Source organism: Heloderma suspectum, chromosome 2 (assembly GCF_057233095.1).
Source record: "Heloderma suspectum isolate Gila_16-S chromosome 2, 16-S_ref, whole genome shotgun sequence".
Classification (NCBI taxonomy): domain Eukaryota; kingdom Metazoa; phylum Chordata; class Lepidosauria; order Squamata; family Helodermatidae; genus Heloderma; species Heloderma suspectum.
This window is the reverse complement of record NC_139459.1, coordinates 59,365,867-59,392,693: the sequence shown is the minus strand read 5'-3', so window position 1 is coordinate 59,392,693 and position 26,827 is coordinate 59,365,867. Positions and strand designations below refer to the sequence as shown.

General features: G+C 43.4%; 1 protein-coding gene across 1 annotated transcript in view; it reads right to left on the bottom strand.

Moving 5' to 3' along the window:
- Positions 1 to 26,827, bottom strand: part of ADGRV1 (adhesion G protein-coupled receptor V1) — a 391,637-nt gene that overhangs the window by 158,186 nt on the left and 206,624 nt on the right. The window contains exons 81-83 of the mRNA XM_084833645.1: positions 21,213 to 21,352; positions 19,543 to 19,703; positions 18,362 to 18,462 (exon numbers count right to left, since the gene is read on the bottom strand). Of these exons, the coding sequence (XP_084689771.1) occupies positions 18,362 to 18,462; positions 19,543 to 19,703; positions 21,213 to 21,352 (402 nt within the window). The remainder of the gene's footprint in view (positions 1 to 18,361; positions 18,463 to 19,542; positions 19,704 to 21,212; positions 21,353 to 26,827) is intronic.

Sequence of the window (26,827 nt, the reverse complement as noted above, 5' to 3'; positions counted from 1 at the left end):
CAACATGGAACTCCTTTGATGAGGGAACTGTACTGGCTGTATATTCACTATCAGGCCAGGTTTAAGGTTTTTGTTACTAGTGTATAAAGCCCTAAACAACTTGGGACCAGGACACTTGAGAGAGCATCTTCTCCCTTACCAACCTGTCTGGTCACTGAAGCCAACAGATGAGGCGCTCCTGGTAGTTCCGCATGGACCTACAGCCTGGTTGGAATCCACCCAGAGTACAGCCTTAAGTGTGGTAGCTCCCTCTCTGTGGAACTCCCTCTCTTTGGATGTCAGGCAGGCACCAACGTTGTTTTGTTTCCAGCACCAGCTGAAGACATATTTATTTCAACAACCCTTCCCCAACTGACCAGCCATGGTTTTTATTGATATCCTGTTTAAAAAATAAAATAAAAATTTAATAATGTGTTTTATTCCTTTTATCTTTTATTGTTCACTGCTCCAGAATCTTATATAAGAACACGGCACTGTAACGCCTATTACTAGAGATCTACCAGATCGATTTTGCTCATTTTTTTAAAACTGAAGCTTGAGCAGTGTAGACATGAAGAACATTTTGAAAGTTTGAAAAAGTTCAAAGCTAAAGCTTTAATAGCCAAACAGTATGTTTCTGCACCCTGGCCAGGAGCTTGAGGTGGTTGTGGAATTGCAACTCCCACACAGCTCCACGCCACACAGGCACACAGGGAGAAAAACACAAAGGTGGGGACAAGGGAGGGCCTTGGACTTTGTGAGTCGGGCCCACTCTCAGAACAGCCATATTGGCAGCAGAGATAGTGGTGGAGGTGGTGGCAAAAGCTCTGAGGCGGTGGAGGATGAGGAAAAGAAGCAGCCATAGGGAAAGCTGAGTTTTAAAATGTGGGGGGAAAGTGAAAGAGGTGGGCTTGAGGCCTGAGGGGGAAAAGCAAATGTCATTCAGCAGTGATAGGTGTGAGGAAGTGAGGGGAAAAAGTCCTTGGTTGAGGTGAAGGAAAGTAACTTCCACACAGCTTCTGGAAGACTGACCTAGCAGGAGTCAACAAACAGAATGTTTGGCCCTCAGACTACTAGCACCCATGGCAACATGGGCTTTACACTAGTCTGTTTAGATGTGCAGTGGTATATAAAGCTGTAAATAAATACAAATATATGAATGAATGAATGAATGAATGAATGAATGCTTTTCCTTGCTCTGGAGTGCCATGTTGCCAGGGGCAAAAATAGACAGTGTATCTCTCATTGGAAGAGCTAAATCAATGAATGTTATATTGGCACACTGGCTTTGTAAAGCTGATGCCTCCACTTTGAGGTTCACTGACACTATGATTTACCTTGGTGGTTAGAATCATAGAATAGTAGGGTTGGAAGGGGCCTATAAGACCATCGAGTCCAACTCCCTGCTGAATGCAGGAATCCAGGTCAAAGTTTCCTTGGCAGATGACTCTCCAGCTTCATCTTGAATGCCTCCAGCGTGGGAGAGCCCACCACCTCCCTAGGTAATTGGTTCCATTGTCGTATTGCTCTAACAGTCAGGAAGTTTTCCTGATGTTCAGCCGGAATCTGGCTTCTTGTAACTTGAGCCCATTATTCCGTGTCCTGCAGTCTGGGATGATCCAGAAGAGATCCCAGCCTTCCTCTCTGTGACAACCTTTCAAGTACTTGAAGAGTGCTATCGTAACTCCCCTCAGTCTTCCCTTCTTAAGGCTAAGCATTCCCAGTTCTTTCAGTCTCTCCTCATAGGGCTTTGTTTCCAGTCCCCTGATCATGTTCGTTGCCCTCCTCTGAACACTCTCCCATTTGTCTGCATCCTTCTTAAAGTGTAGTGCCCAGAACTGGACACAGTACGAGGCCTAACATCTAGGCAATTTCGAATCTCCCTAACCTGTCCACCAGGGTAAAAAACTAAAGAGTGCAACAGAAATGTTAAAATATCATTCCAGTGATGAAAAGCTTCTTGGACAAAGTACCCAAGAATGATTATAATGCATCCCAAACTGAGAGAACAGAGAGCCAGATAAACCAGCTTGGGCAGAGAGTGCCACTGGCTCTGTCCAAGAACTGTGTGGGTGACTATAATGTACCCAAAACGGAGAAAGCAGCAGAGCCACCCCAAGCCAGACAGAAGAAAACTCAAATGGATTAAAAAATATGAATGTAATTAATGAAATACAATGTGAACTGAATAATGTGCAAACTAAATCTCTGTCTGGTCTTCAAAATTAGATTAAATTGTCCGTACCATATATGTATGTATGTATGTATGTATATGTATGTATGCATGCATGCATGCATGCATGCGCCTGATCAGTAGGCAGCTGAGAAATAAAAAAGTTGTTTGTGCCACAAATGAAATGGGAGAGGCCAGCTCACTTATCACATGAAGAAGTGGGCTTAACAAAAAACAAATTGTCTTGGTAAGAAGTGTTACCACCTCTTCTCTCCCTCGATCCTGCTTGGTTGCAGTGCTGGCCTAAAAGCAGAAGTTCCAGTAATAAAGGAAACGACTGTGTCAACACTCCTGTTCCCTTTTCTCTCCTGCTTTGAGAAACCTCATGACAAGGGAATCAGTTTTTACACTTCCTCCCTCCTCCTCCGTGACCATTGCTGCGGGGGGGATTGTAGGAGGGGAGTACTTGTTGTTCAGTCGTTCAGTCGTGTCCGACTCTTCGTGACCCTATGGACCATAGCACGCCAGGCCTTCCTGTCCTGCGTTCTCTCCCGGAGCGTGCTCAAGTCCATATTCATTGCATCAGTGATGCTATCTAGCCATCTCATCCTCTGCCGTCCCCTTCTCCTTTTGCCTTCAGTCTTTCCCAGCATCAGGGTCTTTTCCAGGGAGTTTTCTCTTCGCATTAGGTGGCCAAAATATTTGAGCTTCAGCTTCAGTATCTGTCCTTCCAATGAGCACTCAGGGTTGATTTCCTTTAGGATGGACTGATTTGACCTCCTTGCAGTCCAGGGGACTCGTAAGAGTCTTCCAGCACCACCGTTCAAAAGCATCCATTCTTCGGCGCTCAACCTTCCTTATAGTCCAGCACTCACAGCCATACGTTACTACTGGGAAAACCATAGCTTTGATTAGACGGACCTTGGTCGGCAAGGTGATGTCTCTGCTTCTTACTATGCTGTCTAGGTTTGCCATAGCTTTCCTCCCAAGGAGCAAGCGTCTTTTAATTTCATGGCTACAGTCACCGTCTGCGGTGATCTTGGAGCCCAAGAAAATAAAATCTGTCACTGCTTCCATTTCTTCCCCTTCCATATGCCAGGAAGTGATGGGGCCAGATGCCATGATCTTGGTTTTTTTAATGCTGAGTTTCAAACCAGCTTTTGCACTCTCCTCTTTCACCCTCAACAAGCGGCTCTTTAGATCCCCTTCGCTTTCTGCCATTAGGGTGGTATCATCTGCATTTCTGAGGTTGTTGATAATTCTCCCAGCAATCTTAATTCCCACCTGTGATTCATCCAACCCGGCGTTTCTCATGATGTACTCTGCATATAACTTAAATAAGCAGGGTGACAATATGCAGCCTTGTTGTACTCCTTTCCCAATTTGGAACCAATCGGTTGTTCCATGTCTGGTTCTTACTGTTGCTTCTTGACCCTCGTACAGGTTTCTCAGGAGACAGGTAAGGTGGTCTGGTACCCCCATCTCTTTCAGAATTTGCCACAGTTTGTTGTGATCCACACAATCAAAGGCTTTAGCATAGTCAATGAAGCAGAAATAGACGTTTTTCTGGAATTCTCTTGCTTTCTCCATGATCCAGCAAAAGTTGGCGATTTGATCTCTAGTTCCTCTGCCTCTTCGAAACCCAGCTTGTACTTCTGGTAGTTCTTGGTTCGCATACTGCTGAAGCCTAGCTTGTAGGATTTTGAGCATCACCTTGCTGGCATGTGAAATGAGCGCAATTGTGCGGTAGTTTGAACACTCTTTGGCATTGCCCTTCTTTGGAATTGGAATGTAAACTGACCTTTTCCAGTCTTGTGGCCACTGTTGAGTGTTCCAACTTTGTTGGCATATTGAGTGCAGCACTTTAACAGCATCATCTTCTAGGATTTTAAATAGCTCAGCTGGAAGACTGTCATCTCCTCTAGCTTTGTTGTTAGTAATGCTTCCTAAGGCCCACTTGACTCCACTCTCGAGGATGTCCGGCTCGAGTTCAGTGACCGCACTATCATGACTATCAGGGACATTCAGATCTTTCCTGTATAGTTCTTCTGTGTATTCTTTCCACCTCTTCTTAATCTCATCTTCTTCTGTTAGGTCCCTGCCTTCTTTGTCCTTTATCATGCCCGTCTTTGCACAAAATGTTCCCTTGAGATCTCCGATTTTCTTGAAGAGATCTCTAGTCTTTCCCATTCTATTGTTTTCCTCGATTTCTTTGCACTGTTCATTTTAAAAGGCCTTCTTGTCTCTCCTTGCTATTCTCTGGAACTCTGCATTCAGTTGGATATATCTTCCCCTTTCTCCCTTGCTCTTCGCTTCCCTTCTTTCCTCAGCTACTTGTAAAGCCTCCTCAGACAGCCACTTTGCTTTCTTGCATTTCTTTTTCTTTGGGATGAATTTAGTTGCTGCCTCCTGAACAATGTTACGGACCTCCATCCATAGTTCCTCAGGCACTCTGTCTATCAGGTCTAATCCCTTAAATCTATTCCTCACCTCCACTGTATATTCATAAGGGATATGATTTAGGTCATACCTGAATGCTTTAGTGGTTTTCCCTACGTTCTTCAATTTCAGCCGAAATTCTGCAAGAAGCAGCTCATGATCTGAGCCACAGTCAGCTCCAGGTCTGGTTTTTACTGACTGTATAGAGCTTCTCCATCTTTGGCTGCAAAGGACATAATCAATCGGATTTCGATATTGACCATCTGGTGATGTCCATGTGTAGAGTCGCCTCTTGTGCTGTTGGAAAAGAGTGTTTGCTATGATCAGCATGTTCTCTTGGCAAAACTCTATTAGCCTTTGTCCTGCTTCATTCTGTACACCAAGGCCATGCTTGCCTGTTATCCCGGTGATTTCTTGACTTCCTACTTTAGCATTCCAATCCCCTATGATGAAGAGGACATCTTTTTTTGGTGTTAGTTCTACAAAGTGTTGTAGGTCTTCATAGAACCGATCAACCTCAGCTTCTTCAGCATCAGTGGTTGGGGCATAGACTTGAATTACTGTGATGTTGAATGGTTTGCCTTGGATTCATACTGAGATCATTCTATCGTTTTTAAGATTGTACCCCAGTACTGCTTTCCCCACCCTTTTGTTGACTATGAGTGCTACTCCATTTCTTCTAAGGGATTCTTGCCCACAGTAGTAGATATGATGGTCACCTGAAGTAAATTCGCCCATGCTTGTCCATTTTAGTTCGCTGATTCCCAAGATGTTGATGTTCAATCTTGCCATCTCATGTTTGACCACCTCCAGCTTACCTTGATTCATTGATCAGACATTCCAGGTTCCTAAACAATATTTTCTTTACAGCATAGGAGGAGACAGTTGCTGGCTGAAGCTGAGTGACAGGCAGCTCAGCCAGCAAGCCAGGTCTCCCACCCGTTAGCCATGCTGTGTTGCACCACTCTCCCTCGCTCCACTTAGGAGCTTGCCCAACCCCTCCTCTTAGCATGATTCCCCTTCGCTCCTCTCCAGGGTTTCTTGGAGCCATGCAGCACAGGTGCTCCAGCTCCAAGTCCCTCCAGCAGGCTTCAATGCAAGCCGGTAGGTTGCTGAGCTCACAAGCAATGGCGCTGAGAGATGACAAGGCCAACAGCAGTGCAGCGTCCCAGCCTTCTGCACTTCCTGGAAGTGTGGCAGGCTGGGATGCTGTCAGCCCTCGTTGCCATGCCATGCTGCCAGTGAGCTCTGCAAGCGGTTGCATTGGAGCTTGCCACTGCCAGAGGGATTTGGAATCAAAAGCGACAGCTCTACGGAGTCCACCTTCACCCCCTCCTGATGGAGCCAGAATCTTTGTTCCTGGGATCAACCCCCTCAGTCTCCCTGCTACATATGGACTTGTTCTTAAAAGTTCTAGCTGAATATGGCCATTTCTTAAATAAGTACCAAAAGTGTCTATGTGTATGAATAAGATATTTTTAGATTCTATGTGTTAACAAGGTTCCAGTAAATACTTTTCTAACTACACAACTGCAAATGATTAAACTTGTAAATTCTTCAAACCAAACATCTGCAGCTGAAATAATTTACAAGCTCTACTGCTTGCATACTAACAAAACAAAGAACGTGTAAGTTCAGTTAAGGACACCTGCATTGAAGACATATGCCAAATACCTTTCAGAAGGAGCCTTTAACATTGCTTTGCAATGCCATTTGTTGAGGATGAAAGGTTGGCACAGTAATATTTGTCAGAGCTATACATTTAAAATTGCTTTTCTTTAAAACGTATTAAATAGATATAGATTGCATGCATTTTTTTGAAAAAAAAAAGCCTGTCCTCAGAGTCATAAATCAGGCAGATGCACCAAAGTCTTATCAGAACAACACCCTTTATTCCAACTACAACATAGCTTAAAACATGACTGATTGAGAAGGTCAAACAGTGAGAAACCTACAGAGTTGGGGGTGGGGTGCTGGGGGACAGAAAATAGTTGTTGTAAAGACACAGTCACATAAGGAAGAAACCAACTGTGTCCGGCTGCTATTTATGTTGCACTAGTGGAAACCAACCCTTGTGCAATGTCAATAGTCTTGTAAGTGTGATCGGTTTCCTAGAAAACTCATCATGCTAGCAAGCACTATGAATGTTGTAGAAGTACTGGTTTCCACTAGTGCCATGTAAATGGTGATAGTGGCCAGACACTGTTGGATCAGTCCCATATTTTGCAGCAATGTGGCATGAGATCATGGCATTAAAAAAAAAGGGGGAGGGAGTCTAAAATTCCATTGGACATGCCCAAACCTTTGGTCACATTGGTAGTATTCTCTGGATCCCCGCCCATGCTTTTCAGAAACTCATGGATGAGACCAATGAATCATCTATTTCAATTCTTTGCCATAAGGTCACTTTATATATTATAGTAGTACAATGCTGAAGACTACTTTTTAATCTTGGACATATTATACAACTTATTCTCCCTCATATACATCAGTGCTTTTATTCCCATTCATGACAATGGGGTTTGTGCATCTCTATAACAAGTATGAGCACCAGACACATCTGGAGCTCACACATCTCACTGCAGAGGAGACACATGATTTCACTCTTTGCCCATTATACCAGAAGCACAAAAAGTGGATGGCACAAGACAACTTGCACATCATAACCACAACAGATTCTGTTAAGCACTAAGGATTAGTGGCTCTTCCTGAATTGTGCAGAAGCTGAGCCAGGATTAATGTGCTCAACAGTGATCCTGGAGGAGCAAAAAATGGGGGTATGAGAAACCAATTTGTTGTATGCTATCATTTCTCCAAAGTAAGGAGCAGATCGCCGCAATGGTCTGGTTCACCTGCCATCATAACCAATGACTATCAGAAGTTTCCAGAACTTTACTACTGAAAAAGGAACGAGTAAAAATCAGACAAATACAGTTTTGCATAGGGTCCTAAAGCCAAAACAACCCCACATACCCACAGGAAGAAGCAATACTTCACAAGAAACTCAGCATATTCAGTGGAATTCAGTCTGCCAGCCTAGGGATCGCTCCAGGATATTAACATCGCTATTTAAAATGACACATGAAACTAGAGAAACAGGAGAACCTGTCACCAAAGTATAAGAATATAGATTTCAAAACTTGCTGGGAGCCTGAAATTGCAACATTCATGGCACCTGGGTCAGATGTTCTAAATTCTTAGGACAAATGGAAATGTGATAGAGACTGAATGGAAAAATACAAGATTGCAAACCCTCCCATAGCAATCCTATAATGAAGGCTTTAAACTAACATGAACCCATTAAATATTGTCACATTTAATGAGTACTTAAATAATATCATTAATAATGCAGTAATTGGACCTATTCACAACAAGAAAATGTATCTAACGCTGCCTTCATCTCCGGCGATACAGGTTGCTCAATGCTGTTTTATTCGTACCTGTTAGTTTTTTTCCAAATACTTAAATAAGCCAGATATAATGAGCAAATCGGATTCTTCCGGAAACTGCAGCCCAATCGTTTATTTATTTTTCTCCTAAAATACTGGTGTCTACTTTTAATTATATCAGGTGGGGATATATGATGAGGGTTGTGTGCACAATGTCTTGGAACCTTTTGCAATTTCTTGGCCCGACTGCTTAGGCAGGATCCATGCAAATTCACATCAATTATCACCCCAAGAACACAAGCTGCAATAGTCTTGCTTCATGTATGCGTTTACTGTCATAGCCATCTCCCATGGGTGGCAGGGGAAGGAGAATAAAGGGAAGGCAATAACATTCAATTTCAATAAGTTAATGTCAATAAACCTGGTAAAATGCTGAAACAGATAATTTAGCAAGCAATATTAATCCATTAATTTATTTTAGGTCAGTGGGCATGCTTTAAAACATGGTCAGTTGACCATGTGTTACTGCTCTGGACTAATTTCACACAATCAGAACACCAGAAAAACATATACAAACCACGGACCGCTTCTCTGAACATTTTGTGACAGTAGTGAATAGGCACAAGTTGGAAACCAACCAAGTGGTGGAAGGTTCTGGAATGTACACTCACTTCCTTCCCAAACTCTACTTGGGAGTCAAGTGAACTTGAGATACACATCCCTCCCTAAAGGACTGAATCAAATGAGCACAGTTACTCTTAAGGAACCAGAACTTAAGAAAAGGGCATGTTCCTGGACTCAAAGCAACTAATAAAAAGAATCCAAAGGTTTGCATAATATTATATATTTATTATGTTGATGGAATAATCCGAAGCTATCTAAACTCTTCCTCAAGGAATTGTCTATGGAGTTCAAGAAATAGTATTCATTTCTCTCATAGTGTTTCTGAACACTTTGAATAGTGCATATAGATTCCTTTCCAAACCAATGCTGGAAGAAAACGTGGGTGCAAGGTACTAGAACGTGGTGGAAGGTACTAGAACATGGAAGAAAAACATGGAAGAACACAAGGAAGAAAACATGGGTGGAAGGCACTAGAACATGGAAGAAAACATGGGTGGAAGGTACTAGAACAGACACTCACTTCCTAAACATTTACTGAAGTTCACTACTGCTTAGTCCTTGATGCTGCAGCTCTACGGCTATTGCCTCCAGCCCCCTAAAAGTAAGCCTGTCCAATTTCCAAGACTGCAGAAGCCAGGCGAAGGAGATTCTGCCACTAGCCAGAGGGCCACCAGGATGTTGTACCTCCTCCTCCCAGGAATAACACCAAGCCAAGAGGAAGCCTGCCCCAGCCATCATTCAGGAACAAGCAGCTGCAGAGGGCTTACTCCCCTGCTGTCTGCAGCCAGAAAGAATTCCTCTCCAACTGCAGTTGATCTGGGACAGCAAAAATGAAGGGAAGCATGACCTACCTGCTGCCACTGTCCAGAAGAACAAAGGCTCTAGATAGCTTTTGTATTGTTTTAATGTGTTGTAAGCTCCCTTGGAGATAATTTGATTGAACAAAAGTATTTAAATCTTTTAAATTTACTTTACTGTACTCTAAGTAAATAAATAAATAACATGTGACTAGGGGTGGAGGAATCCATCCAGGGGGTCAATTCCTCTGAGCTTTTGGTAGCTCAGACCTCCAGGCTCTGGCTCACTTATCCACAAGCTGGCCCACCTCAACCTGTGCTGAGTTGGGCCACCTCGCAGACTTCGGCCACTGCCGCCATTGGAAGCCACTGTGTGCAAGTCTCTCCTTCTTCCTTCAGGGGCCCAGCAGGGAGAAGGAGAGACTTTCACACAGCAACCCACTGCAGTTGAGAATCCGCGTGTTCCGGTGGGGAGCCCATAGCTTGGCTCACGAATGTAAGCTGAGCCTGGGGCTCTGGTGAAATCTGTCGAGCCCAAGAGGGCTGGACTTCCCCGCGCTGGACATCTCTACAGATGACCCACCACATTTAATACAGCCCATCAACCATGTATGTCAGGTGCTTGAGATCTCCAGCCCCAACTAAGAATGTTGGAGAAATCCATTTGTGGAGTAGAGTTCGACTAGTTTTCCTAGCCCCCCCCCCCCCGAACTTCATCTTCAGCAAGTTGGACCAGTTCACAGATTTTCTGGCATTTTCCACATCCCCCCCCCCCGGGCAGGTTCTGAAATTCGCACAAATTTCTGAGCAATTTCTGCCAATTTCTGAGCAATTTGTGCCACTTTGGCCGTAATTTGTAGGGATGTACGAAAGATACTTACCTTTCGCGGATTATGCTGATGGTGGGGGGGGGAGGAGTTCCGTTCCTCCCCCCGGAGTCCTGGCTGGGGGGGAGGCGCTCCGTTCCTCCCCCCCCGGAATCCTGGCCGGCCGGCTGTGCTCCGCAGCAATTCTGCGGAGCCGCCGGCCGGCTCCACCAGCAGCCAGACATCCGGCCGCTGGCTAGCAGGGACGCAAATGGCGGCGGCCGTAGCCGCCGCCGTTTGCGTCCCTGCAGTCAGCCGTGATAGGCTACGTAAATGTTTACGTAGCCTATCACGGCTGATTTAAAAAAAAACAACGCGCATACGCAAATGGCAGCGCCCATGGGTGCCACCATTTGCGTACGCGCGTTTGTTTTTTAGTCAGCCGTGATAGGCTACGTAAACATTTACGTAGCCTATCACGGTGGTTTTTTTAAAATCTAGCCATGATAGGCTACGTAAATCTTTACGTAGCCTATCATGTTTTTGTTTTTTTTTAAACCGGGAAATGGCGGCGGCGGCGGCAGCTGGTCAGAAGACCGGCCGCCGCAGCCGCCGCCAGGAAGATCCGCCCCAGGTAAGTCTCATCCCGGGGGGGGGGCAGACCGTTCCGCCACCGATTTCGGGGGGCTCAATGCGCTGGCATTTGGCCTCCCCGAGATCCGTGGCGGAATTCTCTGACATCCCTAGTAATTTGGCTTTCGATACCATCAACCATGGTATCCTTTTGGATAGGTTGTCTGGGTTGGGAGTTGGAGGCACTGCAGTGGTTCCACTCCTACTTGGATGGCCGATTCCAGAAGGTGGTGCTGGAGGATTATTGCTCTGTGTCATGGCAATTATGCCATGGGGTTCCACAGGGCTCTATTTTATCCCTCATGCTGTTTAACATCTACATGAAACCGCTGGGGGGGGGGGGAGAGTTATCTGGAGGTGTTGTGGGCTGAGGTGCCATCAATATGCAGATGACACCCAGCTCTACCTCTCTTTCTCCTCAAACCCAGGTGAGGCAGTGGCTGTTGTGAATCAGTGCCTGGGCACGGTAATGGACTGGATGAGGGCTAATAAACTGAAACTCAATCCAGGCAAGACGGAGGTACTGTTAGTGGGTGGTTCGTCTGCCTGGCTAGGTGATATTCAACCTGTTCTGGAGGGGGTTGCATTCCCCCTAAAGGATCATGTTCAGAGTCTGAGGGTGATCTTGGATCCAGAACTGTCACTTGAGGCACAGGTGAATTCAGTGGCACGGAGCACTTCTTATCAGCTTAGGCTGGTATACCAACTATGCCCTTATCTGGACAGAGATAGCCTAGCTACAGTTATCCATGCTCTGATAACGTCTCGTCTGGATTACTGCAATGTGTTATACGTGGGGCTGCCTTTGAAAACAGTCCGGAAACTTCAGCTGGTCCAATATAGGGCAGCAAGATTGTTAACAGGGACTGGCCAGCGAGCTCATATTACGCCAGTACTTTTTCAGCTGCACTGGCTGCCAGTCCATTTCCGGGCCCGATTCAAAGTGCTGGCATTAACATTCAAAGTCCTTAACGGCTTGGGGCCAGGTTATCTGAGGGATCACCTCCTCCCATATGTGCCTGTCCGGACCTTAAGCTCATCCTCAGCGGCCCTTCTCCGTGAGCCCCTGCCAAAGGAAGTGAAGCGGGTGCCTACTAGGAGGGGGGCATTTTCTGCTGTGGCACCCCAGCTGTGGAATGAGCTCCCTAGTGAGGTTTACCTGGCACCTACACTGTATTCTTTCCAGTGCCAGGTGAAGACCTTTTTATTTTCCCAGGCATTTTAGCATTTTAGCTTTCTAGACTTTTAGCTTTGCTGTTTTAAATCTGTATTTTAAATCCCTGCACTGCTGCTAGGTTTTATTCTGGTTGTACTGTTATACTGTGGTTTTAATGTTTTATATATTTTATATTGTTTTATTGTGTGCTCTTTGTGTGCTAATTTGTTGTGTGATAATCTACATGGGCTGAATACAAATTTACAAGTTTAGAAGTTGTAAACCAAGCAGGACTACAGGTGAGGTCACTCATACGTCTATTCTGGTTGCAATCTTTTGCCTACTTACTTGGGTATGAATTAAAATTGGACTTACTTCTGGGACATATCTACTTCTAAAGAGATATGTAGAGGACTACACTGTAAGTTGCCTGTCCCTTTCATCGGCACCATATCCAGAGCCGTGGTTCTCCCAAGGCGTTAGCCACACCTTAACAGTTTTCAGAACATTGCAATGGAGATGTCACTCCTTCTGCCAATCTAATGTTAAGTATAGTAATAGATGAAAATATCCTTGTATCTTATAAGTCCAGTTCCTCTACCCTGGCCTTCCCCAACCTGATACCCTCCAGATGTTTTGGACTAGAACTCCCAGTATTCCTGAACATTGGCTATGCTGGGTGGGGTTGATAGGAGTTGAAGTCCACAACATCTGGAGGGCACCAGGTTGGGGAAGGCTAATTTACACAAAGAGGAAGTAGGAAGAATCAAGATATAACAACAATGGCTGCTGGTATAGGAGGGAACATGTAGCTGTTTTAAAGCAAACAATTCTGACTACACATTTTAAAAATCAGGAGATAAACTATGGGAAAGAGCCAAGGTAAGCACTTCTCTCAAAGGGACAATGTGTCTCTTTGGAAAATGCTGTGCACACGGAAGAAAATCCCTCCTTACAGGGACTAAATTCAGGATGTTTATTTTTTGCTTTTTCTTACACTTCATACTCTTGCTCAATAAGATAGCAAGACAAGAAAAAATGTTGGCTCCAAATGATTTCAACTGTTAGGTAAGAGTCCCATACAGTCTCCTGTTGTAACAAAGTGTTCAGCTATTTCCACATCAAACAGGTGCTATCCCTTGTATGTGTCTTTGCATTCTGGATATAATTACATAAAAGTATTTTATCTTCTCAGTTGCCAGGCTCCCCCAAATTTTCAGCAGACAAGGAACAAACTTCATGAAATAAAATACCCTCCAGGAGGGAAAACATTTTGCCAAGGATCCAGAGATCTGTGCGCAAAGCACTTACACATGCACATGAAGGAGGCAGCCAATTTTTTGTTCCAATGGCTGTTCCATATGCCTCTGGGGCGCTATTATGGAGGGCCCCTGGCAATTGGCAAGACTTTGGGGGGAAGGTTGTCAGGAGACTGCCAAAAAAAAGATGGAGCTGAAAAGCCCTAATATCACACTTTTGATCTCAACCCCTAATGATCACCCCTAAAGTTGCTTGAAATGTTTTTCAGAGTTGCCTGTTTTGTTATTGCATTTGCCTATAAACTCACTTTTGCCATTTCTTTCATTTACTTAAGGCTGGATACAGGATCTGTCTTCTGAAAGAGGAAAGGACCTTCTGCAAGAGGAAAGGCTCCATTGGTGAAAGGTCCTGCCATCCATTGTTGGGGCATTTCCCCACACCACAGCTCACCCCATTCAGCAGGGTCTCCTACCTCTCTCTGCCTTCCCATGGCAGCCCCATTTTCAGGGGGCTGGAGGGGCTGCCATGGGAAGAAGGAGGTGAGGAAGTCCACTTCCATCAGTGCAGTTGATCCATCGTAAATCTGGATCCAGCCCATATTTTTTTCTTAAAATACCTACTACTTCAAAGTATGAGGTGATGACTTTCTAAAATGCAATTACATAAATAAATAAATAAATAAATAAATAGCATTTGCGATTGTGTCTCCTTTGGGCTCATGTTTAAATTATGAAATTCATTAGCTAAGGGTAAGAGGACAATGAAAATATAGTTTGATCTAAAGCAAAATATAAGAACAATTTTCTTGAGGCTCGCGTAATCTATTACTTGGTTGTATTACTTCCTTAGAAATGGAACTATCTTTTGGAAATGCTGAAAGTGGCATTCAGTTAATACCTCCTATACAAATCAATCAGATAGAATTATATCTAGACAGAAACAATCAATCTCCTAGTAGAACACTGCTGCATCCATAATTTAATCTACATAGCCTTCAATACAGTAGTAAGCAGGAAAACATGAATAAGCTATTCCAGTGTCTCAAACATGCAGGTTTAAATACTTAAATTTTACTGCATCAGAGTCAAACTGGGAATGGGCATATCTGTCAAGTCAGTTTCCATGGACTTCCTCCTTTTCCCATCTCCAAGTCTGTTCTGTGCTGATTAGGGATGTCGCAGACGTCCAGCTGGAGCTCAAGGCCTGGCGATAAATTCCCAGCTTGGCCTCCCTGGATGCCATATCCATGGATCTCACACTTGCTTGACTCAATGCACACCAAGTCAGGTAAGCGTGGGGATCCCTGATCCTTTGCTGAGCCGCAAAATGGTGGCTCAGCCTTTTTTGTAATGGCTGGTTTTACACAAATGGTGGCTGTAAAGTGACCATTTATGCAAGATGACCGGCGTAAAAGCCATTTACACCTGTAATTCTGTGTAAATGGCCACTTTACGGCTACCTTTATGGAAAAGGCCGAGCTGCCATTTTTATGCAAAATGGCAGCTTGGCGAGGGATCGGGCAGCCGCAGACCACCCAGCAGCTCGCCACGTGGAGCAAGCAAAGGCAGGCAGCCAGTGGGAGTCCAGTGAGCAGCACGCAACGCAGACTGCAATGAGTTTGCACATCCCTAGTGCTGGTTCCATGTGGATTAAAAAAATTCTTAATAGAAAAAAGAAAAAAGAAAATAGAAAATACTGTACGTATTTTAGCGCACATTTTTAAAATGGTCACATGCCCAAACTATGTTTGTGTGCATTTTATAAATATATGAAGTCTTCTTTGTGCATTTTTCAAACGCGAGCATGCAGTCGAATACTTTTTTTTTCCTCACGTGGAATGCATCGCAAGCTTGGAGATGTATGGATTTCCAACCACAAATTTGTCCATTTCCAGTTCCACATTCAGGTCCACAAGGTGCAGATCAGGGAAATGCTTTAAAAAACCTCGATGGAGTGGTTTTCTTACCCATCCCTACTCCCCAGGTTTTAATATGGGCATTGAGGACAAAGTAAACTTCTTAAACATAGGGAAAAGGTTTTACTGCCACCTGCTGGTTTTAGTAGTTAATATCTGTTTTAAATGTGCCGCAGTCATTCTACTTCTGCAAATTTGTTCTGTAATAGTGAAAAGCCTGAAAATGACCATACAACTTTCCTGAAACACGAACATATCCCATAAATTTCTGGAAACACGAATACCTAGCACTGGTGCTTGTACAGTGAGCAATAATTATAAACCAGATAGTCTAATGGTATGTACATGATAATGAATTCATTAGAAATTGTGTAAAACACTGGACGTGTTTTGAACCACTGGGTCCTCCTCAGTGGTACACTAAGGTACATTATAAGGAACAATAAAAGATAGATAGATAGATAGATGATAGACGATAGAGATATAATTTCAGCATTGGCAAAACCTTAAAAAATATATGTAAAAATATTTTACACACACATCTGGAGCATCTAGTCCCAGGTATAAGGCAATGCAATAGCAAACTTGCCAGAATAGAACAGGCATCATACATACCACGGGTGCAAGAAGTGCAGCCCATGGGCTACATGGGCCCTGTCAAACCATTTCTGTCAACCTGTCAGACCCCCCTGCAGTTGATGCATGGCATGGAGGGTGTGGGAGTCCAATCTCACCTCAAGTACTATCTTGGAGGCCAAGTAATACCCACTTTCAGTGGGACAACATTCCAATGAAATCAGTGGCATTTAAAGTTAAGCACTTAAAAGCTATTGATATCAGTGGGACTGAAACATGTCTTGTTTTCTTTGGATTTTGCTTACTGGAATTGAAACATACAAATATTTCTGCTGGGGAACAGAAAAACTAAATTCACACCCCAGGCCCAAGCATGTGCACTGGCACATCTGCTTGTGATGTCACAATAATTGCCTTGCAGTGCCATTGCTTCATCATGCTTTGTGACATGGTGCTGTCAAGGGCTCCTTGGAGGTCTCTCTCTGTCTAAACCAGTAGCCAAGTCCAGACACAGACAAAGGAATTCCTTTCAAAGCTTTATTCTTCTTTTACAACTTAACAACTATACCGATTGCAACTAGATCTGAGCAGCACAGTACCTATGCCCTAAGTTGGAACAGTTGGTCCCCGTTTGAAAGGGAATTACTGGCAGACCCCTGAACTTAAGGACTAGGGAGAGTCCCTCCCCTTTTCCCTTGGAGCCTCTGGGCGCAGCCGTTGTTTGCGCGCCAACCTGGCACTTCGCTTCCTTTCCGCGCCCTCCATTTGGCGCCTCTCTCTGCGTCTGCGTTGCGCATCCACCAAGTCTGCTATCTGTGCTTGGTCACTCCCTGGACTGCTAACTAAACTAGGAATGCTGGTGGGAGGAATCTCCGTCAGCTGTTGGTCCTGGGAAAGAGGAGCACGCTCCTCTCCCAGGAGCGACTGCTCTTCCTCAGAATCAGAACTACTCTGGGATTCTATGGGCTTAGTGTCCACCCTGACAGGTGCACATACAAAGAAACATAATGGGCAAGGCAGTGGATCACAGATGTAGCCAGCAGCAATTTCTGCTGTCTCTTTCAGGTGCTGGCCAGATTTAAGCCACATTTCAAAGAGGCTGCTTAGAAGAGGCAAGTCCTGATTGTCCAGAGGGGTGCATCAAACAACTTGTCATAAACAGTATAATCCCACTCAGACAGTAGGCGAGGGATGCTTTTTGTCAGGAATATGTCAAGAGAATTCCGGCACTGAATAACGTCCCCAATTATTTGCCTGTTGTATTAATCAAATTATACAAAATGGACAAGGGGTTATCAATGGCAGTCAAAATTAAAAAGGATAAGATAAGGGATTGTGGACTCAAATTACTACATTCTGAGTTCTGACTCCTGGTTACAGCACATAAGCTGCCTTCCTTCATTATCAGCGCTTATTCAGCATTGCTCAGATCTATGGCCAGAGGCAATAAAAGATACTACATTAATCCTTTATCTACTGCTGACACTCAGAGGCCTTTTCAGGTTTGCATGGACTTCCTTATGGGAGCATATGGAACTGTCATATTTATCCAGGCCATATCCTTTATTCCTTGCATCATTTCCATTTTTCACTTCCAAAGAGCTTCCTGTTCCGTGCATTCATACATCTGGCTTATTTCTCTGGCTTTGCAAGCTTACTTTGTTATTTCAATTATTTCCAGCATTTTGAACATATTTCCTTCACTTCCACTTGAAGTTAGGCCTACCCCTTCACAAAAACACTTTTATTCTAAAATATGACACTCTCTTACTTGATGCATTAAGGATTTCTAGAACCATATTATTCCATGTGATCATTTTCATACATAAACATAAAGGGAAGATTACTGGTTACATCATTTCTATTCTCAAATCAGCACAAATACAAAACTTATAAAAACGGTCTGGAAAAGTTATTTTGGACTCATGCCAGTGTAAAAAAAGAATCACATGTATCGTCAAGATTCCTACTGGTACACAATTATGTCCTTTACATACTGCAGATGTAACTGCAATAATTGGATGAGAATATACCAAATAATTCATGTGGACAGTATGTATTTCATATTCATACTGTAGCAATTACTGGTGGCACACCTGTTTTCATTAATTTTGGGACATATACTCCAGAAGATGGGCAGTATCCAGTGGGGCAACTCCACCTCCACTGGTTCCCTTGCATTCGTGAGACCTACCTCTTGAGCAACATGGCTTCTGCACTTCTAAAAATAATGCTACAAATTAGCTTGTTTCTAGATTGGGACAGGTGAGTAGAGCTCCCTCCTGCAAACTTTGCTGACCTGCTCCATTCTGGAAACAAGTGTTTCCACTCACTTTGAGTTAAATTTAGAACTGCAAAACCCCATTGCACAAGCAGTGGGTCTCCCACGCGCACAGTCACAATGGGATACTACCCTATGTTTGAAGTCCAGAGCACAGCCTCAAACATGCGAAGTAATTATAGAGAAGAAGATGCCTTTAACTATACACAAGAGTGCATTTCCTTCCCAACTGAATATGAGTAAATGCAACCAGACCCAACCTATCTGGGATTGGAAGGTGCAGGGAGAATTTGGACTTTAGGCAGTCTTGAATTACATTCATCATGTTCCTACCTGAGTACCCAAGCAGGCAACCATCATATGAGTAAGAAGTTTAGCTGCAAACATTGAGGACCTGGTACAGAAGAAGTGTGAAAAAATAGCCAAGATGAAACCTGTTTAATAAAAGAAAAGCAGGGATTATACTTAGAATATTATAGGCCAATAGTAAGTAGGAACAGAATTGTTAAATAAACAAGACCCTCAATTCTGAAAAACATTACATAGATTTCATTTAGACCATTTCGCAAATCCCATTTCAATGTTCCTGTGTGTCTCTGCTTATAACCTCAGGCACTTAATCCTTTCTGCTTTTGAGGGATTTTCACTGTATTCACATTTAGGGGGAGAATCACAGATACCCTGTGGGAATTCTCAGTGCTAGGATTCGTGCACACACAATGGCTGTACCATTAAAGTGTTTTTATATTGCACACAGTTGTTATGTTGCCAAGCTGCTGGGCTAGATGAGATTTTGTGTCAAGAATGATTCGAATTTCAGCCAATGAATTGTCTTCTGCATATCGTTCATGGCTTCATTACATTTGCAAGGGTATAATTAAAGATCTGATTTACAGAATTAAGATATAATATGTGAAGAGGCCCTAGACGTCTAGAAGTAAAAGGCTAAGGCCTTGCTTTCTTGGCACAACTGTACAATCACTTTACCAAAGTCTGATCCTCTTCTAACCACTTAAAAGTGAAACAAACTGTAGCCAGTTCCACTTAACTGGAAATAAATAAATAAACAAATAAACAAACATCCAAGATTTCTTGTTACCCTTTGGCCTAAAGTTAAGGGTATACATTCTGTTCTATTTGTTTTTGTCTATAAGATGTTTCCCCCTTGGGGTTTTATTATTAATTGCAATTTATTTTGGCCTGGATCCAAATAACCACACAAATAGTTTCATGTGCCCACGGGAGATTAGTATTTGTATGACTCAGTCCTCCATGCTGCATATAAATCTCTTTTGAAATGGAGGTGAGAGTTTATAATATGGCATGGATGTCTGCTACTCAAAGTCAAAAATTCCACTGGACATGCCTGAAGCAACTCTTTGCATCCTGGCCTGTGTTCCTTATTCACATACTGATTTTCATTCCATTCCAGTAAGAACAATTTCCATCATTATTATCTGTTTTAATATCAGCACGCCACTCATTAATGTAAAAATAATAATGTATCAACTGACCAGAAATACAGATAAATCCAGATGAGAAAAAAGCTTCATTGTAAGAAGACAAGCTATCTGTCTGTGCATAGGCTGCATAAACAGACATGTGTGAACAAGAGCATTCCACATAATTTGAAGAATCATCCATCACTTTACAGAACTGACTGTCAGACAACCAGCTACAGGGGAAACAAAGGTCAACAATGTTAATTCATTAGTCTTTAGATTGGAGATCAATAATCATAATAAAAACATGAGCTAAACTTGGGAATATTGTGAGTTGTGAGCATAACGATTGCTCCATCACAGGAATAACACACTTTTCAAACTCCACCAAATTGAGGGCTGATACACATATCACACATTGGGAATCACTCGCTACACAGTGATGAGAGGATGGGAACGGGGAATATCAAGGCAAGAGAAAGTTTAGAATTTGACCAATGTGATGTCAAGCTTCAAGAAAAAAAACAGATGCTGGTGACAGATTCTTGGATTTGACCCATAAAACTGGGGAGTCCTACCAGATCAGAAACAGACTGAAAATGTCTTCTGCTTCCTTCCCTGGGGCTGAACCAAAGCCTGACAAATTAATTCAAGTTGATGAACTCAATCTGTCAGTGTGCCAAACTGTGGCCAGGAGCTTACAAGCTCTGGTGTGCCATCACTGCTGCCATACCAAGCCTGGAAGCCAGTGGCACACTGATCCAGGATGATGATGTCAGCAATCTGTGTTGGCATACCTTGGCTTGCCCCAGGACTAGAGAGGTCCTCTTCACTGTTACTGCTGCAGGTACAACCACCATCCACATGGAGTAGAGGAGCATTCATTGTGAAATTATTAACAATTACGATTATGGGCGTTTCTACACCAGCCTAAAATCCTGTACTTAAAACGGGGCCTTCTGCTTCCATTTTAAATGCAGGATCATAACGACTCCCCTTTTCATGCACTTTCTTTCCCCCCTCCCCTTCCCCACTCCTCTCCGAATCTGAGTCTTCCATTATCTTTCACTGATCTTGCTCCTCTTCTTCCCGCTTTAACTCTTTTGATGGAGGAAACTGAAGCGGAACACAGTGGAGTAATGATAGCTCATTATCTGTGATCTATTTAAAAACGAAACAAAGGGCATTTAGCGCAGGAGGGTCATGGCAGGGTCATGGCGTCATGTAAAGCACCCGCAAACTTCCATGAAGGAGCAATCTGAATCGCAGGATAAAAGCCCGGTGTGAAGGAGCCCCATGTCTCAATTATAGCAACAATTCCAGACTATGTCTTGCTAGCCCTGCATCTGACACACCAACATAGGTCACTGATGTCATCAGTAAATATGGCTCAGACCTGGGTCCAAGAGTAGCAAAGAGATTCTGATCCAGAAATAATCTAAATCAGAATAGTGTCTGACCACTTCATTTTGACAGCATATTTCAAGTTGCCCCATCTCAAAGTAAGCATAACTAATTAGTTTTTTTAATAATTTATTTCTGCATAGGTTTTTGCATTTTCCCCCAATATATGAATCATAATTTGATAATTTCCCAGTGAATGTTACTGCTGTAGGATGTAGATATAGACACCTAATAGAACATTAACTTTCTAGAGTCAAGAAGAAAGTAAATACCAGGAACCTTAATATAAAAATCACTAGGAATACACACACACACCTGTAATTAATGACAAACTATACCTTTCAGCAGCCTGATTCCAAAGGAGACACAAAGACTTATGAGGAACAATTCGGCTGTCTGTAGAATAAATCCGGTAGGTGACATCACTGTTATCTTCCAAGAGAAATGGACTCTGGCCCTTCAAACTCATGGAAAAAATCTGAAAATGGCAAAGTGGATATTTCTTTCTTTTAGAAACATTCACATAATCCTTATTTGTCCACCAAACATACAAATAGTGTGGCCACTTATGCACTGCTGAAAAAGTGGAACTGCATCACCAAAACAGATGCAGATTTGTATAAGATTTGCATATGCTAATTTAGACATATAGATGAAAATTTAGAATAACTACTATAATTTAAATAGAAATGCAATTCATCTTGCAGTGGGGAAGACTGTGATCAGGTGAAGTGTGTGCCTGCTCACTCTGCTATCCAGGTGCTAACGGCTGATGAGCAACATCAAGGTCCTTGCTTTCCTTTCATATCTTTAAACTTGGACTAGACAGCCTTTCCAAGAAAGGACATCTTCAGAGGATTGTCCCCTGTAAAATAGGACACATGGCCAGTGGCCACCCTACCTACAAATCTATCTTATACCAAGCTACATCATTAGTCAACCTTGAGTAGACAGCAATTCTTTTCAAGATTTCAGTGTGAGATCTTTCCAGCCTTGCTACCTGAGGTATTTGAACTGGAGATGCTGGAGACTGTTCCTGAGACCTCATAAAGCAAAGGTACTACTGAGATAGTGGCCCTTCCTCCATCTCAGTCAGAAGGACAAAAGGATTTGAATCCACAGACCATCGTTCTCAGGTTTAAGCCACTCTTCCAGTGTCCATAACATCATTAACCAAGTTTGAGCTCAAACCATGTGCATTAAATTCACTCTGGGACTAACATTTACTGAAAGTGTGAGGTATAAATCATATACTTAAATAATAATAAGACCCAGTGTGGTGTAGTGGCTAGAGTGTTGGACTGGGAGCCGGGAGATCTGGGTTCTAGTCCCCACTCAGCCATGGAAGCTCACTGGGTGACTTTGGGCCAGTCACAGACTCTCAGCCCAACCCACCTCACAGGGTTGTTGTTGTGAGGATAAAATGGAGAGGAGGAGGATTATGTACACTGCCTTGGGTTTCTTAAAGAGGAAAAATGGTGGGCTATATATGTAATAAATAAAATAATAAATAATAAATAATATATAAATTTTAAATATTGTTTGTACCCATTTATATTCACAGAATCCCTTGCATATAAACTTAGTAATTCCACTGATGACAGCAGTATTTCTGAATAAGCATGCATGGGATTTGAGTGTAAATGCAATTTCATTAACTGCTGTATCATAAGCACCAAATGTTTCCTATCTTTTTCCAATAAAAGGTTTTGAGATCACTCAACTGATGTTCATTAACAAAGTCTTATTCAAAATCTATGCTGACACCCCAAGTTGTCCATGGATCTCAACATTTTGAATCAAAAATTTTCCCCACGGTCACTTACTTTTCATCTGCCTCGCCCAAGGCTTACAAAGGCCTCTCACAGAACAGCTGAGGCTGTAACACCTGATCAGCTAAGTCTATGGACACCAGTGGGTCCATGAGACCTGGAGCCTGTATCAAGCTGCCTTATGATGTTACAGGGTGCCTTGCAAACCTAGGGCCAGGCAGCAGACTCCCTTGCAAGAGTAACATAGGTCCATTGTGACATCACAATGGACTTTATTATCTGATGGCATCAAGAGAGATAAGGGAAGCAGAGGGAATTGAGGCAGAAGCAAAATGCCAGGCTTTCATTTCAGGAACAAGACTAAATAATATTCATGTTTCCTCATACTGCCCCTTCATGGATCACTGCCTTGTTGTGGCGAAGGGGCTTGCGTAACTCAATGAAGCCATACGCAGAGAGTTCTGACAAAATGTGGTCCACTGGAGAAGGAAATGGCAACCCACTCCATTATTCTTGCCAAGAAAACCCCATGGAACGTATCACAAGGCTAAAAGAGATGACGCCGGAAGATGAGCCCCTCAGGTCGGAAGGTGTCCAATATACTACTGGGGAAGAGCAGAGGGTATTTCCAAGTAGCGCCAGAAAGAGTGAAGCGGATGGGCCAAAGCCGAAAGGACACTCAGCTGTGGATGTGTCTGGTGGTGAAAAGAAAATCCGATGCTGTAAAGAACAATATTGTTTAGGAACCTGGAATGTCAGATCAATGAATCAAGGTAAGCTGGAGGTGGTCAAACATGAGATGGCAAGATTGAACATCGACATCTTGGGAATCAGCGAACTCAAATGGACAGGCATGGGCGAATTTAATTCAGGTGACCATTATATCTACTACTGTGGGCAAGAATCCCTTAGAAGAAATGGAGTAGCACTCATAGTCAACAAAAGGGTGGGAAAAGCAGTACTGGGGTACAATCTCAAAAACGATAGAATGATCTCAGTACGAATCCAAGACAAACCATTCAACATCACAGTAATTCAAGTCTATGCCCCAACCACTGAGGCCGAAGAAGCTGAGGTTGATCGGTTCTGTGAAGACCTACAACACCTTCTAGAACTAACACCAAAAAAAGATGTCCTCTTCATCATAGGGGACTGGAATGCTAAAGTAGGAAGTCAAGAAATCACCGGGATAACAGGCAGGCATGGCCTTGGTGTACAAAATGAAGCAGGACAAAAGCTAATAGAGTTTTGCCAAGAGAACACGCTGATCATAGCAAACACTCTTTTCCAACAGCACAAGAGACGACTCTACACATGGACATCACCAGATGGTCAATATGGAAATCAGATTGATTATGTACTTTGCAGCCAAAGATGGAGAAGCTCTATACAGTCAGTCAAAACAAGACCTGGAGCTGACTGTGGCTCAGATCATGAGCTGCTTCTTGCAAAATTTCGGCTGAAATTGAAGAACGTAGGGAAAACCACTAAACCATTCAGGTATGACCTAAATCATATCTCTTATGAATATACAGTGGAGGTGAGGAATAGATTTAAGGGATTAGACCTGATAGACAGAGTGCCTGAGGAACTATGGATGGAGGTCCGTAACATTGTTCAGGAGGCAGCAACTAAATTCATCCCAAAGAAAAAGAAATGCAAGAAAGCAAAGTGGCTGTCTGAGGAGGCTTTACAAGTAGCTGAGGAAAGAAGGGAAGCGAAGAGCAAAGGAGAAAGGGGAAGATATATCCAACTGAATGCAGAGTTCCAGAGAATAGCAAGGAGAGACAAGAAGGCCTTCTTAAATGAACAATGCAAAGAAATCGAGGAAAACAATAGAATGGGAAAGACTAGAGATCTCTTCAAGAAAATCAGAGATATCAAGGGAACGTTTTGTGCAAAGACGGGCATGATAAAGGACAAAGAAGGCAGGGACCTAACAGAAGCAGATGAGATTAAGAAGAGGTGGAAAGAATACACAGAAGAACTATACAGGAAAGATCTTAATGTCCCTGATAGCCATGAGAGTGCGGTCACTGAACTTGAGCCGGACATCCTCGAGAGTGAAGTCAAGTGGGCTTCACTTGATAATGCTTTAGGAAGCATTACTAAAAACAAAGCTAGCGGAGATGACAGTATTCCAGCTGAGCTATTTAAAATCCTAGAAGATGATGCTGTTAAAGTGCTGCACTCAATATGCCAACAAATTTGTGGCCACAAGACTGGAAAAGGTCAGTTTACATGAAGTTTACATAAAGTTTACATAAAGGTCAGTTTACATGCCAAAGCGTGTTCAAACTACAGTACAATTGTGCTCCTTTCACAGGCCAGCAAGGTGATGCTCAAAATCCTACAAGCTAGGCTTCAGCAGGATGTGAACCAAGAACTACCGGAAGTACAAGCTAGGTTTCAAAGAGGCAGAGGAACTAGAGATCAAATTGCCAACATTCGCTGGATCATGGAGAAAGCAAGAGAATTCCAGAAAAACGTCTATTTCTGCTTCATTGACTACGCTAAAGCCTTTGATTGTGTGGATCACAACAAACTGTGGCAAATTCTGAAAGAGATGGGAGTACCAGACCACCTTACCTGTCTCCTGAGAAACCTGTACGAGGGTCAAGAAGCAACAGTAAGAACCGGGCATGGAACAACCGAGTGGTTCAAAATTGGGAAAGGAGTACGACAAGGCTGTATATTGTCACCCTGCTTATTTAACTTATATGCAGAGTACATCATGAGAAACGCCAGGTTGGATGAATCACATGTCGGAATTAAGATTGCCGGGAGAATTATCAACAACCTCAGATACGCAGACGATACCATCCTAATGGCAGAAAGCGAAGAGGATCTAAAGAGCCTCTTGTTGAGGGTGAAAGTGGAGAGTGCAAAAGCTGGTTTGAAACTCAACATTAAAAAAACGAAGATCATGGCATCTGGCCCCATCACTTCCTGGCATATAGAAGGGGAAGAAATGGAAGCAGTGACAGATTTTATTTTCTTGGGCTCCAAGATCACCGCAGACGGTGACTGTAGCCATGAAATTAAAAGATGCTTGCTCCTTGGCAGGAAAGCTATGGCAAACCTAGACAGCATAGTAAGAAGCAGAGACATCACCTTGCCAACAAAGGTCCGCATAATCAAAGCTATGGTTTTCCCAGTAGCAATGTATGGCTGTGAGAGCTGGACTAGAAGGAAGGCTGAGCGCCAAAGAATTGACGCTTTCAAACTGTGGTGCTGGAGAAGGCTCTTACGAGTCCCCTGGACTACAAGGAGGTCAAATCAGTCCATCCTAAAGGAAATCAACCCTGAGTGCTCATTGGAAGGACAGATACTGAAGCTGAAGCTCAAATATTTTGGCCACCTAATGCAAAGAGAAAACTCCCTGGAAAAGTCACTGATGCTGGGAAAGATTGAAGGCAAAAGGAGAAGGGGACGGCAGAGGATGAGATGGCTAGATAGCATCACCGATGCAATGAATATGAACTTGAGCACACTCCGGGAGACAGCGGAGGACAGGAAGGCCTGGCCTGCTATGGTCCATGGGGTCACGAAGAGTCGGACACGACTTAAAGACTGAACAACAAATTCCTCATACTGACAGAGCTCTTAGTTAGTACTGCATTAACCACGCTTTTTTGCCAACAATAGGCAAATATGCCTACCGCTTCCTATGTCCCACTTCATGTATCTGATGTTCTAAATTATTCCATTGTGAAAGCTCATTAATGCTAGAAAGACACAACAGGAGTCTATATATTCATTGTGCTACACATTAATATGGCTGCTATTCCAGATGATAGCTATAATAAGCATCTTTTAAAATCCAAAATGCCTAAACTTAAGACATCAACTGCACTGTGGGAAAGAAGAAGTATGAGGGAGGCAGCAGCAGGCCAAGGAAACATCAGGACCTCCTCCATTTGGACTCTCCCCACCTCCCTCAGGGCTAACTGACATCAGTTGCCCTGTGGGATAGAAGGAGAGAGAGAGAGAGAGAGGAGCAGGCTGAGGGAACATCCAGTTGGACTGCCCCCAGCTGGACTGTCCTTCCCCACAGGAGATGGGAGGCAAAGCAGGGCCATTCCACCAACCCTGCTGAGCATCTACTCCCCCCCCCCTTTTCCTTCACCATTCCCTTTTCTTTGTGTGTTTTGTCTCTTTAGATTGTAACCCTACAGGCA